Source organism: Glycine soja, chromosome 6, assembly GCF_004193775.1.
Source record: "Glycine soja cultivar W05 chromosome 6, ASM419377v2, whole genome shotgun sequence".
Lineage (NCBI taxonomy): Eukaryota > Viridiplantae > Streptophyta > Magnoliopsida > Fabales > Fabaceae > Glycine > Glycine soja.
The window spans coordinates 13,517,844-13,540,054 of NC_041007.1; the positions used below are offsets into that span (position 1 = coordinate 13,517,844).

A 22,211-nucleotide genomic window follows, 5' to 3' on the forward strand; every position below is an offset into this window, starting at 1 on the left:
AGACCCTGCATTCTGCGGTGCCAGCTGGTCTCTCAATGGGCCATTTGCACGGAACTATATTGTTTTTCCTTTGTTCATAATCCATTATTGACAAAAATCTATATAAACTATGTTTGAAGTTTACATTAACGCATATAATAAACTATTAGCCACATTACAAAAAATTAGTTGCTACTCTTATCTGCAAATACACAGTAATAAAAATGACGAAAAATTATCATTATTCTATTGCATTATAGTAGGTATTAGAATAGGGATTTTCGATTAATTATGGAAAGGTAGCTAGGCATTAATCTGCGTTAAAAACAGAATCCATTAATAGAAAAATAATTGTACAACTTCAACTAGCTCAAACACTCGAGTCTCCAAAAACAGGAGAAGATCTACACCCCTGAAGCAAATAATCTTTTCCTTTTCTTAAAAGGAAGAAAAAAGAAAATACTGAAAACAGAGTGCACCTAAAATGAAACTAAGCCCAAAATTTATCTGTGGTGATGATGATACTAAACAGGGCGCCACTTTAAAATAAAGATTCAACCATTTCAAGTTTCTCGCCTTGGCCTCCGACGCGCAGCATTAGATGCTTCCTCTTTCTGTTTCTCCTTCTCTTTGTTTTCTTCATTCTCTCCACTACCTTGGTTATTGGAAGCTTCTGTGCGTTCTGGTTTCTTCTCCACCTTTGCCTGCACAAGAAGAGGCTTGGTTACGAGATTTAAACGCAATCATAAGGAATAATAATTCCATGAAAGAAATACTCTGAATGAGTGTGGGGAAAATAATTTCACTACTCACAGGTTTCTTGCCACCAAATATGAGTCTGAAGAAAATTGACACGAAGACAACCACAACAGCTACAAGAATTCCAATTGTGAGATTTGGCTGTTTCTCAGCTTTCTCAATGAGATCCTGCAGAGAAGCATCAATTACATTAGGTTCTATACAAATAAAAGTTACACAACGGGTACCAAAAGAGAAGATAGTATTTTGAATATTCTACTTAGGTACTTACGAAAATCTTAGATTTGTGCTCGCTCAAGAAGGGAATATCTGCAATCTTGTACAAGAGGTCAAATACCTTCTTCTGCAAGGTCAGAAATTAACATTATGCATGAGAAAGATAGTTTGGGTGCTTAAGGAGAGTAAAAGAGAAAGAGAAACCGCATAATTCTTTTATTACCTGGAAGCCTGAAATACCATCTGAACCCGTTGCCGCCTCCTCTTCAGCCTTCAGTTTGTCTTTCTCAACGGTAAACTTGGGCTTCCATGTAGTCTCCCGATAGGATTCTGCAACTTTATCATCGTTAGCTATCAGAACATTGTCAAATAGGATGCCATCCTGCATTGTCCAAATCTCAATGCCAATAGCAGCAATAGGCTCAAAATCAGGTTTTGCGAGTTCAAAGTATTCAGGGTTTGGAATCTCGCGAGGCTTCCATATGCCCTTGTAACTGGGGTTATCGATGTAAGGAGCACTCCACTTTCCCTTATAAGCTGGATTCCTCTTCGTTGGCCTCTTCCATTCACCACAACCAGGGGCGGCCTCACACTTTGGGTTTTCAATCTTTGGGGCTTCCCATTCACCATCCTCCTCATCATCCCAGTCTTCTGGTTTAGTTGCCTCTGGGTCATCAATTTCCTCTGGCTCATCATCCAACCATCCTTCAGGTTTCTCTGCTTCTTCATCTAAGATTTCCATGGGTGCATCCTCATCCCAGTCATCTGGCTTCACAGCACTTGGGTCTGGGATTTTGGCTCTTTCGTCCCAGTCCTCAGGTTTCTTATCATCAGGATCAGGGATTGTCTTGGAAGGTATAAGAGGAGGCTCAAAGTCCTCAGAAGACAAGAAATTTGCCTTTTTCTTCTCCTCCCCATCAATCAAGATTTGCAATTCATTATCAGGCTTCAGAATTGCAGTGTACACATGAGTTAGTTTGTCCGATGGGACAGAAGGGGGATACTTGAGATGATGCTCAACATACTCCCCACTCTTTGGGTTCTTATGCTTGAAAATGAAGTGAACCTTGTTTGTAGCACCACACTTATCAGGACCAAACATGATAGAATATGGAGATTCGTTGTCAAATTCCTTTGGTTTCCATCCGCTCTCCTGGGGTCGAAGATATTTAATATATGCACCACCACATTCGAGGCCATTCTGAAGGCGAGTCTCAAACTGAAGAACAACTGTTCCATCCTTAAGACTGACAGACTCGGCAAGTTCTTTGACTATAGCATATTTCCTGGCTTGTTCACTAACAAGAAGTCCATAATCATCATGCCCATCACTCTTGGCATGCTTCCAGACACCTAGAACCCAAATTACAAATCAAAATACATCAAAACTCGGTAGATCATAGTATCTCAAGCAATCTATTTCATTCTTTCAAATATGCACCCCAAAACAATGGAAAGAAATAAAAAAGAAGCATCAAGAAATGAAAACATCTATAACCCAATTTTAAGGACAGTGTGGTCAGGTACTACTATCCAAAAATATAAACAAGTTAAGCATATTTCCGCATGTCATCCTATCAAAGCAATGCCAAGTAGGTAATTTATTAGACTTGTCCATTTCCCTACAAAAATGGTTGGACCAACACAATATGCTTTGTGGAATCAACCTTCAACCATTGCAAAATAAATCCTAGTCAGTGGACTGTTGAATTATTCATGGCTTGAGGATATACAATCCTTTTGCAAAATGCACCTTTGCAGCTAGAAAAACAGGAGCCAAATGTTTTACTACATTAAAAAAAAAGTTTTAACTTTGATTCTGCATGTATAAATTGAAGTATACGTCAAACATTATAATTATTATATAATACATTGTCAACGAATTCTCATTATTGCCACCACAAATTTTCTTATATTTTTTCAAGATTTTTCAAAAAGAATCCTTCAGTTCAAAAATTTATAATTAGGTTTGGGACTTTGGGTCCACATAATTTTAAAAAATAATTCCAACGGGGCCCCCCCTAATATAGCTTATATTTTTTTATATGTGCATACAAAGAGAGAGAGGATACGTATCAGATGAGAGTACAATAAAAGTTAATCTTAATTCATACAATCGGATGATCAAAATTAATTTGAGTTAGATTTCATTATCTTGACCATCTATATAAAATCGAATGGTTAGGATTAACTCGTGAGTGTGTGTCTACATATTCATCTTAAGAATGTAAAAATGCACTATACGTAAAGAGATCATTTATAAAAAGTCACCAACATTTATCTTAAGATCTAATGGTTTATGAATTTATGTTGATTTTATTCATTTATCAGAAATAGTCAGATGATCTTACCAGGGGTGTATATGTATGGACAGTTAACCATTTATAATATAAATGAATTACAAGAAACCTGTTTGCAAAATCTATCAAAAAGCACGTGGACCTACACACTAGTACTAATTTAATAACCTTATTTTGAATTGTGCAAAGGAATTGCTGTACTCCTGGTAGAAACAAACCGATTAGAATGAAATGTTCAAACTTCAACTCGTAAAGAATAATAAGTTAGCAACATGAATGTTCAAATAAACCAAACACACGGCTTGGTAAGTAAAGGAAAACAAGAATCAAACAAGACGAATCAGAGAATCTAATTACCATTGTAATCCTCCTTGTCGGATACAATCCACCGTCCATCAAAATCCTCGTCGAACGACTCGTAGAAGATCTAAAGGACACAAACATTCTCGAATCAGAGATCCATCACAACATAACAACAACAACAATAGTATCGGAATTACCGCGTCGTCGGCGTCATCGGAAGCGCGAACGAGGTGAGAGGAAGAGGAAGCAATGAAGAAGAGGATCATCGCCAAGAGCCCCAAAGCCATTGGGATTCCTTTTCGTTCTCCCATTTCTCTTTCTCTCTCAATCGGCAAACCCTAATAATAAGACTGAATTGAAATGAAACTCTGTTTTTCAGAGATCTAAATAGATATCTCGCTCTTGGTAAACGAGAGTGAGAATGTGACACAGCACTTGCGCTTTGTTGCTTTTTCTCTTCCTAGATCTCCTCTGCTACCTGTTTCCACCAATCATACTAGCTGCCACGTGATATTAGCCAATGAGAGATCGCCACGTAGCATTCTCGCGTCATTTCCCTCTCTTCCAGCATATCAAATCCCACACCGCGCTATAAAATTCCATTCTCCTCTATTATTATTTTCTACATTTTTCACAAGGGGATTTTGACTGGGCTTTGTTTCAGGTCCATGGACCATGAGCCTTGGGCTCTATTCATACTCTAGAAAACAAAAATATCCAATCTAAAGGGGGTACTAATGGCCCTACATCAATTGCTCTTCTTCCCTATCTTGGTTTGAAAAACTCCTTTTGTCTCCCATTTCTCTTCGTGACACCCTCTCTCCTTCCTCTTCTCACTTCTTCTTCCCTTACCTTCCTTCTTCCTTTCCTCCTCCTACTTTCTCTTCTCCTTGTGTCCCCCTCTACATTATCCTCTCAACCCTTCCCTCGTGCCCCTCTCTGCATTATCCTAGGTGTTTTTTTTCCTGGTTGTAGCATTCAAGAGACTCATGATTTCGTTCTAGATAGATTAATTCCATTATTTTTTTATCACAATTTTGTATTTTTTTGGGCTTTGAAGATCAATCACAATTGATCTTGATTCCATAGTTTTAAAAATCAACCGGATGACTGACCCAATCATAGAACTGGGTCACTGGGTTAGTGATCGAATTGGTGGGTCACTAGTTAATCCGCATGACCCATTTAGTAATAAAAACAATATAGAAATTTTATACCTGTCTTAAAATCTTTCTCCTAACACAATGAAATTTATAAATTTTAAAAAACACAAACAAAATATAAAGAATACAAGTTAAAAAAATGACTATTATCTCTAACCATTAACATCAAAGGTATCAATGACGGTATTTATCAATATTCGCACTAAAATGAAACATAGTTCTAAACCAATCCAAAGTTCCAAACCACACTTTTAAAAAATGATCTGAGTCTACAATTTCATCTACAATTCAATCACAATTATGGTCACTTCTAAATCAATTTAACTCAACAAAAAATGCAATTACAGCCACACAAAAATGTTCGACGGTGAATGAAAATATCAATTTAACTCAAAATCACACATGAAAAAAAACAATGAAAAAGAAAAAAAAATAGTTGGACTCACTTGCAGCTCTGAATAACGTTACAAATGGATTGAGTGAGTCTAACAAGATGACAACAACATGACACCACGATGAGAGGAAGGAAGGAGAGGTTGGCAAGCGGAGCGACGACATAGAGTGACTAAGTGAGACTACGAGAGGAAAAAAGATAGGCTGATAGGATTTCTAAAATTAAAATGGATTCAAATTGAAACTATGTTGCTTCAACTATAATCATACACAAAAAAAAAAAGTGACCCACTCCGAGTTGATGGATCACCAGTTTGACCGCAAAACTGGTCAAGCCAATCTGGATTGCTTCGAATGAAAAATATAATCGATCGAACTTGTGATTCAACCTAATCCAACCACTAGGTTGTGGTTTGATGTGTTGGACTGGACAAGTGGTGGTGCAAGTGAAAAAGTGATATGAATATACAATCACTTTATACCTTCTACTTCTAATTTCTGTGAAAAAATTGTCCAAGATAAAAACATTCTTTCAAGAGCTAAGTGAAAACAACACGCATCTCAAAAGAAAGAAAGAAACGATTAACATAAATAGAAGGTTCAGGAAAAAAAAAAAAAAAAAGTAAACAGAAGGTTCAGTAAATAAAACGTAAAAATTAAAACGTGAACGGCAGGATTCGAACCTGCGCGGGCAGAGCCCACATGATTTCTAGTCATGCCCGATAACCACTCCGGCACGTCCACCCTTATTAAGGGTCTTTGCATTTCCGCTAATAAGTTGACTTAATTCTCTATCTTAATTTCTAAACTACATTATCAACAAAAAGATATATATAAGAGAAAAAAATATAAATTGAAAGTGTAAAAAGTTTTAAATAATTATCCAATTATAATCCACCATGTAGGATAAATTTTTTAACTTTTAAAATAATTCAAACATTAATATGTGATTGATTAATAATATATAATTATTTTATTTTGTTTATACATATTATTATGAATACAATATCAGTAACTTCCCTCATCAAAATTTTAATATATTTTTCACCTAGTTGTCTTAAAATCACTGCATTACATTAATTTAATAATCGCAAAAACATTAGTTTATATTATTACACTTGAATTTCACACACACACTCGCATGACTGAAAAAATAGTCCTTACAAAAATCTGTTGGAAGTTCTTCTTTCTGAAATAAAAACATGTCAAATGAAAAATGAGTATTTCATAATTTCTGATTCAAAATGGGAAGTAAGACAAATAATCAACAATTTTTTTTTTACCTTCTCCGGGTTATATTGGATAATAAACCATGGATATTTTGCACCATTAGAGGAACCTTCCCCGGCAAACATTCTTATCTACAAAGTTATGTTCAAAGTTAGAATGAGCTCGATTTATAACTTATGTTCATCATGAAAGAAAAATAAATTAAACATAGGATGGGATATTGAACAACCGTCACAGATTGGGAATAACATAAAATTAGTAGCAAAGTAAGGGGTTACAAGAGTTTATGTAGATTAGTGAACAAGGGAAAGGGGTGAAAGGAAATTAGTTCAAATCATGTTTTCGGAACAAAACTTTCGATTATTCATTATACTACGGGATGAGGTTCACATAATCATTTTTCTTATTTTAATACCTAAGCTAATAATGAAGTTTCAAAGAATCAACTTTCCGGTTGCTTAAAAATGAAATACAAATGTTAATTTTTTATATTTTAACTTAATTAAAGATTACTATGCAATTAAAATTGATTTAATTACTATTTTAGTCTCTAAATTTATAAGTTATGATTTTTTTAGTCCCTAAAATTTAAAAATGTATTTTTTAGTCCTTAAATTTCAACAAACTATTTTTTTAGCTCCGAGATAATAAATTAACATGTCAATTTTTAATATTGGCGATTTTTTTCCACCTTCTGAAAATTTTAAAATACAAATTCAAAATGAACCACTATTATGATTTAATTTGAAAAATTAATCCATTTTCTTGTAAAATTGGTTTCAACAACTTTTAAAATAAGTATGAAAATTTATCTTTGGTATCAAAACTAGTTTTAAGAAAGATACTATTTTAGTCTTTGAATTTTGTGTATTTTTTTTAGTCCCTAAAATTTAAAATTATTTCTTTTGTTTCCAAATTTTGAAAAATTACTATTTTTAGTTTCTAGCATAATAAATTGATACTTTGTGATAATTTTTAGTTGATATAAATAATTTTTTATTTTTTAGTCATTTGAATTTGTATTTTAAAACCATATACTAAAAACCGCCATAAAAATATCAATTTATTATATTAAGGATTAAAAAAATTAATTTGTCAAAATTCAGAAACTAAAAAAATCATTTTTAAATTTCAAAGACTAAAAAAAAATATCACTTGAATTCAGAGACATTAGAGTTTGTTAATTTTTTAAATAATTACTTTAAAAATTATAATAAGATAATTTTGAATTAATTGAAAATATAAATTTTGATATTAGAAATTTATTAAAACTAAGCTCATAAAAAAATTAGTATATGAATAAATATCTGGTGGCTATATTAAAAAAGAATTTATAGAAATTCTAAATTATTTTTATAAATTAAAATAAATTTCTTACAAACACTTCCTAAATCTCGTGTGAACCAAAGATCTATTGTCATTTTATATATGAAGACTTTTGGTTAATTGTGCACAAAGCATTTTTATTTATTATTATTTATGAAAGCAATGCTCCAATCGTGTACTGGTACATATTCTTTTTTTTTTCTTGGTACATATACGCCTTGGTTGGTACCATCATATTTTATAAAAAATCTTATTTATTTTCGTATGTTAATTTTAAACCCACATTACATTTCTTTATCTTTTTCATCTTATATATTGCCAAGTGCTTTATCTACCTGATAGTATCTTTTTTACACTTGTCATTATTTCGTCCTTGCCTCCTTTCCAACTTCTTTTAGAATATTGTTCTATTTTAATTTTATCTAAAGCAAAAGAATAATAATATTCTTCTTGATGATGGGGATAAGCATATATCTTCATAACAAAATACTTTTTTAGGGGAGGGAACCATTTGAAATTGAAATGTAATTTATTATTATTTTTTCATTTGATCTCTTTAGCGTACATTTAAAATCACTGCATTGTGTTGAAAATTGTCGGATTTCCACCCAAGAACCTTTGTATATGGAGAGGATTTATATGCTGGAATCGTAGTAGTATGCCCACCCATAAGCCGAGCAAAGGAACAAAAGCAGGATATGGAGAAAGAAGAGAATGAAGATGATGATATAACTAAATACAGTTTTGGGAAACTATGCTACATCCTTCTTCCCTGATTTGAAGAGAGATGTAAGACAAGGCAAGTCATAAAGGCACAAGGAAGGTGACGCCTTTCTTCCGGGTTCAATTCATTGAATAGAACGTGTACTGGTAATTTAGCTAGTTATGTTACAACACAATTCGCACTTTAACTCAAAAAAGTGTGTGCACGTTTTTTTTCCTTTTTTTGATACACAATAAGTGTTTATTGAATTTGATTGCTACGTATGGTAATCATTTATGTTTGTGTTTCTTTCTACCAAGAGATTTTATGTAATTTTGAATATTTAGCTCAAACCGCTGTAAAATTCTAAATTTCCAGCAGGAGTTAGCGGTGACTACTGACTAACGAACGCACCGTAGAAAGGTATTTAGCCATCTACGATACAACATTAACTCTTCATCAACATGTAGTTAAGCATGGGGAAATACTTTGAGCTTCTGACTACAAAATCGTGTTTTAAGATATATAACGAATGATTTCTAATATAGCCCTCTTATCGCCACCATCAGCAATTAATGACTTAATAAAGTATCATCAGCATAATTGCTTCAGCAATAAAAATAATAATCAAGCTCAACCCTGTGGTATGGTCTATCCAGTGAACGAATTTTACTAACAATGTGAATTTTCACAACTCTGCAAGTACCTTGTGCGGTTGTGCCTAGAACTAAGCATACTTGAAACGACTTCTTTGTTGTCTGGAACATCTTGTGATTGTACGGTAGATAAAAACTCTAATCCAGATCCAGAGTCTTCTTCAAACTTTCATAGACCACATAAGTAATGCTTGCAGCTGGCACAACTTTGAGGAGATTTGGAAAGAGTCCCTTGTAGAAACCTATAAAGCCTTCAAGCTGAAAAGTTCTCCGAAAGGCATCAAACATTCCCTTGTAAGCATCGGAAGTGTTGGAAGGTTGTGCCTGCAGTCTGAGAAGGATGGTAATGTAATATAATATTGTCAGCAAAGAACAACCATAACATAACTAGAAAACCAGCTTTAAGGTACACAACTGATACCATCCTTCACTCCATCATTTCTTTGGGGAAGAACAGAGAAACAACAGTAATACTGACAGCATTGTACCTTGTTCGAATAACCTGCAATGGATAGACACAAGTAGCTCCAACAGCCCCAGAAATTGTCCCACATCCTAGTTGTACTAGAGGACCAGGTTCTATGAAGGAGAAAAAAGAGTAAAAGGTCTCACTCCAAGGACCAAAAATTTAAGAGTCAATCTATAGTATAAAAAAAAAAAGAAGAAAAAGTCGAAGCTGTTATCACAAATAAAAACATCAAGTTTAGAAGATTAGATTATTTCAATAATCGATTATATGTACAATCGATTATAATTAAATTAGTTTTTGTTTAGGCAAGTTTGTTTGGATACAACACAAAAGTAGTTTTTACACAGTAAATTACAAAAAAAAATCAGTATGTGTGAAACTGAAAGAGAAAAAAGTGGTTCACAAATTTGGGAATAACGTTTTTTTAGGGTGAAAGACAAGCTTCAAAGGTCTGATGCATGAAAAACATTTTTTTTTTTCAAAAATAAGTTTTTCTCCAAATTTCAGCTGATGTCCCAAACATGATTATTTTTCAGACAATTTTCTTTTTTCTCTCAAAAACAAATTTCAGCTGTCCCAAACAACCTAAGGGCTGCAGTAATAACATACCACTATCCTGAAGAATATATCTCTTGGATATATCTTTCATGGTATCATAAGCAGTGAGATCAATGGCAGCATAAGGAATCATGCCAAGCAGAGATGGAACAAGCCCTCTGTAGAAAGCTCGAGGTCCCTCTTGAACCCATATATTCATTGTAAGTGTTCCCAGCTTAGGAACCTTTCCACCTTCAGAGGGACAAGTCTGTAACCTAGTTTTAATGAGATCCATTGGATAGATAGCAGCCTGTGCAATTGCACCAGCCGTACCACCTGCAACAAGCCTACCAGCTGTACCAATATCTGACTTGTTGCCGTGGGCCTCTCCAATAACTTTTTTCAGCATTTCAAAAGCATAAAATTTGATGGCACTTTCTGGTGATACCTTCACAACATTCAATCCATTACCTCGGAAAAATCCTAACAGACCATCTTGCTTCCATATCTTCGTTACTGCTGGCATGATGGAAGCAGGTTCGCTTTGAACTTGTAAGACCACCTTCAGACGATCAAGAGGAGCAGTTGCTGTACGAGAAATACCTCCTGCTATTCCACCAGCAAGAAAATATTTGCTCCGGTTCACGTGCTTGCTGATGCCTTCGGGAATGACAGCTTGCTCTCCAATGTCAACAAGGCACACCCTCTCCCAATGATGATATATGTTTTCAATAGTTGCTTCATGAGGGTAAAGTAGAAGAAAATCTCTCCATTCTTCAAAAGTGATAATTCCATTGTTATCCTTATCAACATGCTCCACAAAGTGAGCAAGCTCCTCATCATTCATTTCAATACCTGCAGCATTGAAGCTGCACAGGCTTATGACAAATACTATCGGGCTGAAAAACAAAAAAGCATGGAAAAAGCTTCCGCAAAAGGCATAAAGAATATTAGAATACCATCTTCAAAATCCACTTAAAGAACAAAGACTAGAGCAGGTTATTGCACACCAAAAACTAAGCAAGCAAAGAAGTAAAACACATTACGGAATCCATCATGAAAAATTGAACCAGCCTCCCCAAATCTCAAGCATCATGCAGATCCAAAGAATGACCCCAAACTAAAAATATACACACAAAAAAATGCACAGGACATCAGTAAAAGAGACACATATCAAGGCGAATTCACCAAAATTGTGAAGGAATATAAAACATCTCAAGTCTCTCAAAATTCTTCGAACATAAATACATAATCGTTCTGACTGGCAACAAATGTCTGTCAAAAAACAAAAAGCAAACCTCTTCCCTATCACAGAATCCACAAATCTGTTTCCTACCAAAAACAATCTTACCTTATACTCATAGAAACATATGTTATCAGCCAGCAAAAACATCAAATGCCAATGTCTTACTTACCTTAGTGTCTGGGTAAACTTCTATATATAAGCACCTATACGAGAAAAAAATAAAAAAGTAAAATGAATTAAGTGTGTGTTTGGTTTGTATTTTCATTTTTTGTTTTCATTTTCTGAAAACTGTTTTCATTTTCAAAAGATTAGAATTTTGAAAACATGTTTGGTTTAAGTTCTTGTTTTCTGCTTTCAAGAAATAAAAACACTAAAAATGTGTTTTAAAAAAGAAATGTATTTTTAGATTTGCTTAAAATTACATTTCTTGCCACTGCATTTTCATTTTACCCAAAATGAGGTTCCTGGTTTCAACTGAAAAACGAGATTTTATTGTTTTCCGTTTTTAGTTCGTTTGAAAAAATATTTTCACTAAAAATATTTTCAAAAATCCAACCAAATGCATTTTCATCATCATTTTCTATTTCCAGTGAAAATGAAAACAATATTTTTAAAAATCCAACCAAACCCATTTCCATCACCATTTTCTATTTCAAGTGTAAATGAAAACAAAATACAGTGAAACCAACCACCCCCTAGTTAAAATGAGGAAGTTCAAAAAGAGAATTTCCAAAGTTAAGTGCAAAAGTTAAATTCACTTTTTATTTTCTTATTCAGTAAGTGTTTTATCCACAAGCATTATCCAAAAGCAAGTATCAGAAGCACGATTTAATGCCTCCTCAAACCTGCCATAACTAATAAGTACCATCCGGTTATCAGATTTTATATTTAAAAAGTCTTATTAAAGTAACTTAAAATGATAAAAAAAAAAAATTACTCTTGAACACTAACAAGTAATAACTGTAGCAATTTGAGAACAACATTAGTACATTACAAATTAAGAGAGAACTAAAAACTAAATAGAACTACCAGCTTTAAGAAGAGCTTCGTAGAGCTCTTCAGGAAGAATGGTGCCGTCGTGTTCAACATCAATGGATTGGAAGATGCGGTAAAGCTCCAACTCCTTGTCGTCCATGTAGCGGCGAAACTCGTGGTACTCGACTCTGCCGTCGCTGTTGGCGTCGCAAACCTCGCAGAGTTCCCTCGCGTACTTGTACTCCGGCGGAATCTGCAGCGCCGACAGCCCAGCCTCTATCTGGGCGTAGTCCAAGTAACCGTTGTTCGCGGCGTCGAAGAAGTTGAACAGGCTCCGAATACGAACCTCCCTCTCCTCCTTCGTCTCCCCCAGCGCCACAAGCACGTGATCCATCGAAACGACGCCGGTCCCGCTCATGCGACCATTGCAATTTCAGATCTGACGAAACGCGGTGTCGTAAACGCGGAGAGAGGGAAATTAGTCAGAAGCTGGTTTGGTTGGAGTTGGAACAGTGGAGAACTGTGGAGATCGAGAAACGACAGATGGATGGAACTGGAAGTTGTTGTACCAGTAATTGTGATTTGTGACGGTTTTTCGGGTTTTTGCTTCGGATTTTTATTCCATACATAATATATGGTTTGTTTTGTTGATGTGTTATTGGTATTTTGCACGAGGATTGATAAGGAAAGGAGCTGAGTGAGAGTGGGGGCAAAAGGGGAATTTTATTGGATATTCCGCTCCAACATTCTGGCCTGCCTCATCCATTAAGCTTTTTACTGCTTTTCAACGTTCTTAAGTAAAACGTTAATTTAATTGATATAAGTTCTTATCACGTGTGCAAATCCGTTGTCGGTTATATTATCCATCAATTTATCACAAACATTATTAAATCAGTTTTTGGTAAAATGGGAAATAAAAGACAAAAAATTACAAAGCATCATGTTAGATAATTTGAATCCTGATATTAAAAACCAAAGTAATTAATGTACAAAGAAGTTAATATCTGTACAATTAAAATTATTAATACGTAGTAATGTATATTTTATTAAGCTAGTTGAGTATAAAACTTATTTAATTTCTTTTTTTCATGAAAAAAATAAAATAATTTTTGAACAAATACATTTAGAATTGGTGCGCACTTACGTAATAAATTAGAATTGGCACAAACACACAATAAATTTAGAATTGGTACACAAGCATATTGCTGTGTTAATTTGCAACATAAATTTTGAACCTACCAACCTTGGTGTTTTGTTTGTATCAAACAAAGAGATACGATACAATCCGTAATAATTATAAGATGCTTTTAAGTAATTTATGTCTCTTGTCAATTATTTATATTATAATTTTAAAATTATTTTTTTTCTTAAGAATATATAGGTAAAAAATTAATGCATCTAAAAATTAGAATAAAATCTTATAAAAATGGATAAATAATTTTTTTAAAAGGTTTTATAATTAAGAAAATTAAGAAGAGAGGGAGTATTTTACAAAAAAAAATTACCAAACAAACAGATACAATATGATATAAATTGGAAAACTTTGATAGAGTACATCTTTACTGATTTTTTAAAGTTGGTGGCATTGAATTGTACTCACAACTTGGTCAGTTGGTTGTGTTTCCGAAGTGGAGGATAACATTAGGAGTATGCGCCATAACAAAAAAGTTCATTCATATCTTTTACAGTAATAACTTCAAAATAAGACAAATGCTAAATAAACACCGGTTAGGCAACTAAACAACTAAGCAACTTAAAGTAGAATATCAGTTAAGGATAATTTTTCTCCCTAAAATATGATTTTTATTCACATAATCAAAAATTAAATCACATTAAAAAATCCAAAATTACTACTCATTTGAGTTACACCTTATGAGCTAGGGTTTATCTTTCAATAATTATCATACGTACTCTAACTATAACTATTCGACTTACTTAAGCATAAATCTTATATGCACGTGCCATGATGTCTTTCTTGGAAATGTTACCTTTAATTCTCTCAATGGTTTATTTGTAACATTTAATAAACTTGACTTTCTTGAAAATGTAAACTTTGATTCTTTCAATGGTTTATTTGTAGAAAAAAAAAGTAAAATTAGTTGAGAATTAATGAAAATTTACTGTTATTAAAAAAAATTATATCTTTGCATATTTTTCTGATATAAATTGTCATAAAAAATTGTTATATTGATAGTATTTTTATATTTTCTATGCTTTTATTATTTCAAAATTAAAATAGAAATGATTTTAAAATTTAAAAGTTAAAATAAAATGAGTCTATTTTAATTTTGAAATAATAAAAGAGTATAAAATAGGTAAGAAATGGGCATAAGGATGTGGGGGCAAAAATCAGTTGATCTCTAACCTAAAGTGGTTCTATTTGGTCAACATAGGTGCTTGGACCAACAACGTGGCATGCATAGGCACCAATTTGCTCCGTGGCATGCGGAGAACGTATGTGATGCAAATTACATCTCTTCCATGCTCAAGGTCCCAGTAACTCCAAGAACATCCAACATTCAATTTATCCAAAAAGAGATAGAGAAGATGGGGCACAGAAAAATCAAAGGACCGAAAAGAAAAGAGATTGCAGCAAATTTCTCTTATGAGAACCATTCCTTATTCTGACCACCAGAGGTTTGATGTCCAATGTGTTTATATTAATTTTTTTGATTGTATAATTAGACTTTAATTGAGGTTTCAAAAGAAGCCGGGGGACTGCAATTTCGGCCATTTTAAAATTCTCATTATTGTATAGCACTGCTCTTGTAATCATGGTTACATTTATCCACAATATCCTGCCATATCAAGGATCAAGGATTACAACCAAACTCAATCTGCCCGCAACTGTAATTTAAAACCTTGACTTTAATCTAATTTTGCTTTGTCGTCATAATAAGCTCATAGTTGTTAAAATGCTTGATTATATAGAATTTATTAGGTGATATGAGACTATTATTTGTCTCAACTAATTTTCATGTGTGATATAATCAGGTATTATTAATTATTTTTTATAAATTTAAAAACTAAAATACATGACATGAAAATTGGTTAGGATCATAAACATGTGATGGTATGAGACTACCTTGTGATTTCTTCTAACCAACTATGTAGATTGAAATTTTGGATGCTGAGAAGTTAGACCCTTCATCTTCATATGTCGTTTGGACATAAGATTCACATAATATATTTACCGTGTCATTATTTTGTGTAATTGGGTATGCGTAGGTGGTGGTCTAAGGAAACTATTGCTGTGGTAACTGGTGGAAACAGAGGAATTGGGTTTGAGATATGTAGACAACTTGCTGATCATGGAGTGACTGTTATATTGACGTCAAGAGACGAAAGTGTTGGTGTTGAATCAGCTAAGGTCTTGCAAGAAGGTGGCCTCACGGAGGTGGCTTGTCATCAACTTGATATATTGGATCCTTCATCCATCAACCAATTTGCTGAATGGATGAAGGAAAATTACGGTGGTGTTGACATTCTGGTCAGTTTCTAAAACGTAATTACTTCCTTGCAATCTTATTGCTTCTTGAATTAGTATCATATCCTATAGTTTTTGTCCATTTTTTAGTACATCTCGGGACTAACATATTTTCTCAACATCCACGGCCTTCCAATTATGTTAAATGGATAACATTTTGCTTCCATTTGTTCGTATTTCATCTAGGTAAACTAAGCATGGAGTTTTTGTGTATTGAGAGTAAAATTAACTTTTTTTGGCGTGTGTACAAGTGTACAAACTACTTAACGTGGGTTTGGATCACTGATGGGATAATCCGAAATACTTCTGCGGTGGACTGGTCTCGGGCTTCATGTTGCTGCAAGTCCACTGGAAAAACAAACAAGCACTTAAATCCTCACAATTAAGCTAACCTTAAATAAATTTATTTATATATTAACTAAGATAAACAATGAATTACTTATCTTATCTATTAAAAGTAAAATATTAGAATTATTTAATTGTAACCTTTGATAAATGATTTTGCAATTCAAAAGTTTAGAAAATTATAAAGATTGATAATTTTTGTTACATTAGAAGCTGAGGTCCTGTAGTAGACAAAGACCCGTTGAAAATGTTTTTTTTTTTTATTATTTTAGAAATGCCGTCAATAACTTTTAAATTATGAAAATATATTTGAAAAAAAATAGAAAAACCATAATTCTATCACATGGTTCTAAGCAATAATAGCGTTACTTGCAGGTAAATAACGCTGGTGTCAATTTCAATCATGGGTCTGAAAACAATGTTGAAAATGCTCGCAATGTTATTGATACAAATTATTATGGCACCAAGAGCATGATTGAAGCTATGATTCCGTTGATGAAGCCATCCGCTGCTGGTGCTCGTATTGTAAATGTGAGCTCACGTTTAGGTCGATTAAATGGCAAACGAAATGTACGTAAAAACACTCTACTCTACATATGTTATTACAGTATAGTTTTTCCTATATAACCAAACAATGTTTTAGTAATTGAGCTTTATCTTTAATTCCCTCTTATCAGGGATAAGCTAAACATGTTTGGAACTTTTCTTTTTCTTAGTAGTTGCTTTGAGATTACAATGTGGGACCATTGGTTTTTGGTGTTTTTTTATATTGATAAATGTTAGTTTTGTTAGAATGTTATATGCAAAACTGATTTATAAGTTTGGGGAGTAACAGAGAGTAGAAAATGATGCTTTGAGGGAGCAACTAAGTGATGAGGAATCCCTTACAGAGGAGCTGATTGATGGAATGATATCTAATTTTCTACAACAAGTAGAAGATGGAAGTTGGAGATCACAAGGGTGGCCTCATAGCTTCACTGATTACTCGGTGTCAAAACTTGCGATTAATGCCTATACAAGGTTTTTGGCAAGGAAGTTTTCTGTAAGGCCAGAGGGTGAAAAGATTTACATTAACTGTTATTGCCCTGGTTGGGTGAAAACTGCTCTAACAGGTTATTCAGGAAGTGTCACACTTGAGCAAGGGGCTGATACTGCGGTTTGGATTGCCCTTGCTCCTGATCAAGCAATTACTGGGAAATTCTTTGCAGAAAGAAGAGAGATTAACTTTTAGGGTCCATTCTTTGAGTTGAAAGAGAACGAAAAAAAAGAGAAATAAATAACAAAATGAGATGAGATCCACACTTTTATCTTCTACTTTAATTAAAAACTATTATTCCCTTTCTTTTCACTTACCGAATGGACCCTTAAAAGGGTTAGTGGATTGACTTGCTACTAGCTACCACCTAATTGCAAAGGAAAGGAAACTTAGGAGTCATATGATAACTTAAGGTCTGTGTGTTAAGAGCAAGCAACTCATTATAAGAGACTAGATGTTATGATAGATGGCCAAATAGTCCATTAATGATTTAATGTGACATTGGAATGGTATTTGTGACACAGTTTGACCAAATTAATGTCATTCATCAAGCATAATTTCATCACCAGCAATTTGAAGTCCCCCCCCCCCCCCTACCATATCATGTTGTAAGACATTTCTTCAGTGGTAAGTTCATTGTTGGAGTATCTCTAGGAAAAACATGTACTAAAATATAATAAAAATATGAATTTAGAAGGGAAAAAAGTCTACTTGATTTTTTAATTAGAAATTTTATAATGTTTTAATGTTTAAAAAAGTTATTTATAAGAATAAAACTAATAAATGAATGTGATTTAAAATAAATAAATTGATGAATTTTCTTCTTTATTAGTAGTTTAACCCAAATTTAGCTCACCTAAAATTTTTTGAAAAAAAAAAATTTAACCCAGATTTAGTATAAGAGAATATTTACAAAGGGTAAATTTTAAAAATTAATTAAGATGATTTTTTAATTAAGATGTTTATGAGCAAAAAAAAAGACAAATTTTAAGGATCATTTGAGATAAATTTAAAGTATAAAGTATTTTTATAATATTTTATTTACATGTAAAAATAAAATAATATTGAATAATACAAAAGAAATAGGAAAGTTAATAAGATTAAACTGGTTAAGTGTATAAAAATATGAATTTAATTTATAGATAGTATCATTTTAAATTTCTTTTACAAATGTACCTAATAAATATTCGCCATATCGTCATATTATCTTAATTACCATGTATTTGGAGGCAAATTACAAACATAATAACTTGTTTGGACTCTCATCAACAATGCATATTTAAGATAAAATCTAGTAATCTACTAGTGTGTTTGGTTATGAGGTGAGCTGAAAAAAAAAATTGTTCACGTTCATAGAACCACAACTCTTTATAATTTTCATATTTTCATGTAAAAAATGTGACCTTTGTCGGTTTGTGGTGTTACCATGGAACCAAATATACTCTACATCAAAACCCAAAAAAAAAATTGTTGAGTAATATCACCTCAACTTGCATTTACTCAAAAGAAAATGAAGCCACAACACAATAAATGAATTTGGAGACAAACTACGAGTATGCTTGAAAATCTGTTGGAGGGACACTAAACTTAGGTTGGTTAATGCATCTACATCCTTACTTCTTCGTTCATAAGTTAGATTTGCAATGAAACATGTACGATTATATTTTTAACGGTAAATTACACATGCATTACATCTGAATTTTTCTTTCTTTTCACTTTTTGTTCAACCAAACAAAAAGAAATAAAATGAATTTATATTAAATATGTGGAATATATTAATAGTAAAAGAAATTAAACGCTCAGTGTACACTTATTGCAAATATAAATTAAGTTTAATGCATTAGTAAGTTTCTGAATTTTTGAAATTTTTAAATGAAGTCCTTAAAATAAAACAAAACCATAATTTAGTCCCAACCTTGTAATTTTTTTTTGTAATCGAATCCTATTATGTAGAAGATGATAATTTGTACAAGTTTTGCTTGTTTTTTTTTTTTTTTGACTGCTTGTACAAGTTTTACTAGTTACTAGACACTAAATTATAATAATTATAAAAGATCTAAAAACTTACGTATAATTTTTTTAAATTTAGAGACTTAATTAAAAATTGTTGAGCCTACAAATTAAAATAAAAAAAAATTTGGATGATAAAAAATATGTAAATTTAAGATAAAATTATTAATATTAATTATTTTTTTAAAATTTTGATGAATTAGATAATTAATTTATAAAATAATGAAATTCTAATGGTTGAAAACTTGGCAAGTCACGCCTTGTTAATTTAACCGACAACCCGAAACAGTGCACTGCATCTGGACTCATCGGCGTTGCTGTGCTCCCAATCCTATTTACGCAGAGAGAGCCACTGAAACAAAACAACGATCTAATTCAAGTTTAAATTTTCAGTTCTGTTCTGCTTCTAATGGCGAGTTTCAGAAACGCTGCGATCAACGTCTTCAGAGCGATCAATACTAGCAAAGCCACCATCGCTGCTTCCACAAACTCTCTTCACACTCTCAGGTAAGGTACCCTTCAATCACACCTTCACTTCTTCTTCGTTCACCTCTTTTCCCTTTTAACAAAGGTTGTCGTTTTTTTTGCAGGCCCCTTTTTTGTTATTCTAGGTTTACCCCTTTCTCTTCCCACACTGAAGCTGAATCCCTGCAAATCGATTTATCTAACGAAGAAAGCAAAAGATGCTTGTTTAACCGGTTCGTTTCTTCTTTTTAAAAGCTTTACGCGTTTAGATTTCTATGGTAAAGCTGTTATTTTTATAACGTTCTTTTATTTGTTTGATTTCTCAACAGGCTATTGTATAGAAGCAAACAACGAGGGTTCCTGGAACTCGATTTGGTCCTCGGGAAATGGGTTGAGGAAAACATTCACTCCTTGGATGAAAATCGGATTAAGGCTCTCATTCATGTTCTCGATCTGGTAATTTATTCATATTAGAATGTTTTGTTGTGTTGATTTGGGTTCATATTAATTTTGAAATATTAAAATGCTAGAATTGCTCCTTCTGGACTATTTTATGATGTTGAGGAATTTGAATGCCTCTATCTATCTTGAATGTTGGGCTTTTCGGATTAGCATATTTCATTAAAGATTTGTAATGTCTTCCCGTTGCGTGTTGTGCGAATCAAAATTATTTTATGAAAAATTATGAATCAAAATGTTCACTGACAGTTTCTATAAGGGTTGCTTAAGATCTTATTTCCACTTTGTTCAGTTAGAGAAAATTGAAGTTTGGTTCTGTCAGTGATGTCTTGTTGAACTATGTTTTCTGGTTTGAGACTTGAGAGGACGATCCAAATCCAGTTAACTGGCATAAAATATGGAATGAAAGCAAGAGTTATTTGATTTAACTGTTTACAACTACTTGATATTTAGTATGACCGTGAAAGACCTTTAACAATATATAGAGCCTAGTCCATAATATCTCTCGAGTCTACCCATAGTACAGCAATCTGGCTACAGGCATTTAGATATTTTACATCCGAGTTCCTGTTCTGTTTCATGAAAGGGATTTCATTGATTAATTCATTTGTGTTAAGGATCAGAAATTTTTTCAATGGCAATACTTGAATTCAAGTTAATTTGTTTGTTAAGTATTGATGTCTACCTCATTTAAGAGAGGATTTCCATGATTAGAATCTTTGAATGGAAAATGTTGCATCTTCCACTCTTCTCTTTTGTTCACAAAAAAGGATGTGTGATGATTTGCATCAATTCTAGTAGTTGATAGTACATCACATGTAGTGGAACTGGAGTTTCTCAACATTTTCACCGTTGTGGTCATAACTAGATTACACTCTGTAAATTTAGAAGGGTGGGTGAGAACTGAGAAATCATGTATGTGCAATGGTTTTGTTAGAGGATTTACTTTGCCAAGTTCTGATGGAAAATTACAATGGGATTGCAGTTACGTTGATTGACAGTCACTTTGTTACTCTGTTTCTGCTCTGCAGGAGAATCCAGACTTATGGAAGTGGATATCAGGACAGGAGCAACCCCCAGAATCAGTCAGCGCAAACCTGGTGTGTTTCATTTTACGATGAATCTAATTGTTTGGTTGATTTTTTTTCCCTTTGGGTACAATTCTCATGTCAGTCAGTTGTCTATTGCTTAGGTCTTTGCTGCAGTGCGGGAAAGAGTTAAGAAAAACCTTGATATCCATTCTGCTCCTGAAGTAAGAGCAACGCCTGGCCAACCATGGGTAAGAGGCTGGGATGATATCAAGAAAGGACAAGATGGTCCTGTTTCTGGAAATCAGTAGCTTGACATTCAATGATCATACCATCTATTACAATGAATGAAATTCGGTCCACCATTTTTTACTTTGTAACTATAAATAACTAAATAAGGGCTGGGTAACTGCAACTTAAAAGGTTTGTATTAGCTGCTAGAAATCAGTAAAGGGGTTTAAACTGGATGATTGTGACTTTCTTGAAATCTTTACTCTTCATCTGTTTTATATCCAGTAAGTTTATTGTTTAGTGATGTCATTAATGTGGTTTAAGTTTGGTTAGAAATAATTTCAAAGGAATTGATGAGTAAAAAATAGACATGTGTTTCGAAATGATATTCTAAAAATAAATTTAGAAGAATTTTGTTTATATGGTAAAGTAGAATTAATTTAGGTGTAAATAGAGGTGTTTATATATATATATATTATTGGTCTCATATTTAGAATTCAATGTTCTTGTAGACTTGTAGCTAAACTTTTTCATTTTTCTTAACATAAATTCTATTCAATGTGGTGTCACCAGCAAACAAAATGAAAAGATTAAAATTAACAAGTCTGGATTATTATATGCTTACATTAATAGTGTGAATAATACGTTTTAGAGCCTTCTGCCCTACTCTTCTTAGAGCTGTGGGTAAATGCTTCTCCTTTCACTCTCCATGCTGACTGGCGCCTACTAGTCTCCATTTTTAAAATCTTAAGTTCACTGTCTCACTTGATCACCTGCAGTACTTTAACAGTTTAACACTATGTGGTGTAGTGCATAATGTAATGGCTGAAAGATCTTGAATAAATAACGTTAAATATCAACAAAACAGTGGAGTGTGACGGAATGTTTTTACCTA

General features: G+C 33.1%; 4 protein-coding genes and 1 non-coding gene across 9 annotated transcripts; 2 read left to right on the forward strand and 3 right to left on the reverse strand.

Moving 5' to 3' along the window:
- Positions 1–268: 268 nt before the first annotated feature.
- LOC114415985 (calnexin homolog) lies at positions 269–4,010 on the reverse strand. The gene is made up of 6 exons (XM_028380854.1): positions 3,755–4,010; positions 3,612–3,681; positions 1,178–2,307; positions 1,010–1,081; positions 793–906; positions 269–683 (listed from the first exon to the last, which is right to left on the reverse strand). The coding sequence occupies exons 1-6, from the start codon at positions 3,866–3,868 to the stop codon at positions 543–545; spliced, it is 1,641 nt and encodes a 546-aa protein (XP_028236655.1). The 5' UTR covers positions 3,869–4,010; the 3' UTR covers positions 269–542.
- Positions 4,011–5,775: 1,765 nt separating this feature from the next.
- TRNAS-AGA lies at positions 5,776–5,857 on the reverse strand. The gene has a single exon. It is a non-coding gene; the product is annotated as a tRNA-Ser (tRNA).
- A 2,985-nt stretch (positions 5,858–8,842) lies between these two features.
- Positions 8,843–12,933, reverse strand: LOC114415988 (calcium-binding mitochondrial carrier protein SCaMC-2-B-like). 5 transcript variants are annotated; one of them, XM_028380860.1, is made up of 5 exons: positions 12,310–12,440; positions 11,450–11,483; positions 10,107–10,889; positions 9,517–9,607; positions 8,843–9,359 (listed from the first exon to the last, which is right to left on the reverse strand). In XM_028380860.1, exons 3-5 carry the CDS (start codon positions 10,879–10,881, stop codon positions 9,167–9,169), a joined length of 1,059 nt encoding a protein of 352 aa, XP_028236661.1. In that variant the 5' UTR covers positions 10,882–10,889; positions 11,450–11,483; positions 12,310–12,440; the 3' UTR covers positions 8,843–9,166. The 5 variants fall into 5 exon arrangements, with proteins under 5 accessions (XP_028236661.1, XP_028236658.1, XP_028236657.1 ...); XM_028380857.1 differs by lacking the exon at positions 11,450–11,483 and having other exon boundaries at positions 9,444–9,607; positions 12,310–12,933; XM_028380856.1 differs by lacking the exon at positions 11,450–11,483 and having other exon boundaries at positions 12,310–12,925.
- A 1,814-nt stretch (positions 12,934–14,747) lies between these two features.
- LOC114414083 ((+)-neomenthol dehydrogenase-like) lies at positions 14,748–17,697 on the forward strand. The gene is made up of 4 exons (XM_028378438.1): positions 14,748–14,892; positions 15,484–15,745; positions 16,463–16,657; positions 16,923–17,697. Exons 1-4 carry the CDS (start codon positions 14,861–14,863, stop codon positions 17,316–17,318), a joined length of 885 nt encoding a protein of 294 aa, XP_028234239.1. The 5' UTR covers positions 14,748–14,860; the 3' UTR covers positions 17,319–17,697.
- A 1,700-nt stretch (positions 17,698–19,397) lies between these two features.
- Positions 19,398–21,625, forward strand: LOC114415989 (succinate dehydrogenase assembly factor 2, mitochondrial-like). Its single transcript, XM_028380861.1, has 5 exons — positions 19,398–19,640; positions 19,724–19,831; positions 19,928–20,054; positions 21,089–21,157; positions 21,250–21,625. The coding sequence occupies exons 1-5, from the start codon at positions 19,543–19,545 to the stop codon at positions 21,394–21,396; spliced, it is 549 nt and encodes a 182-aa protein (XP_028236662.1). The 5' UTR covers positions 19,398–19,542; the 3' UTR covers positions 21,397–21,625.
- Positions 21,626–22,211: the final 586 nt, after the last annotated feature.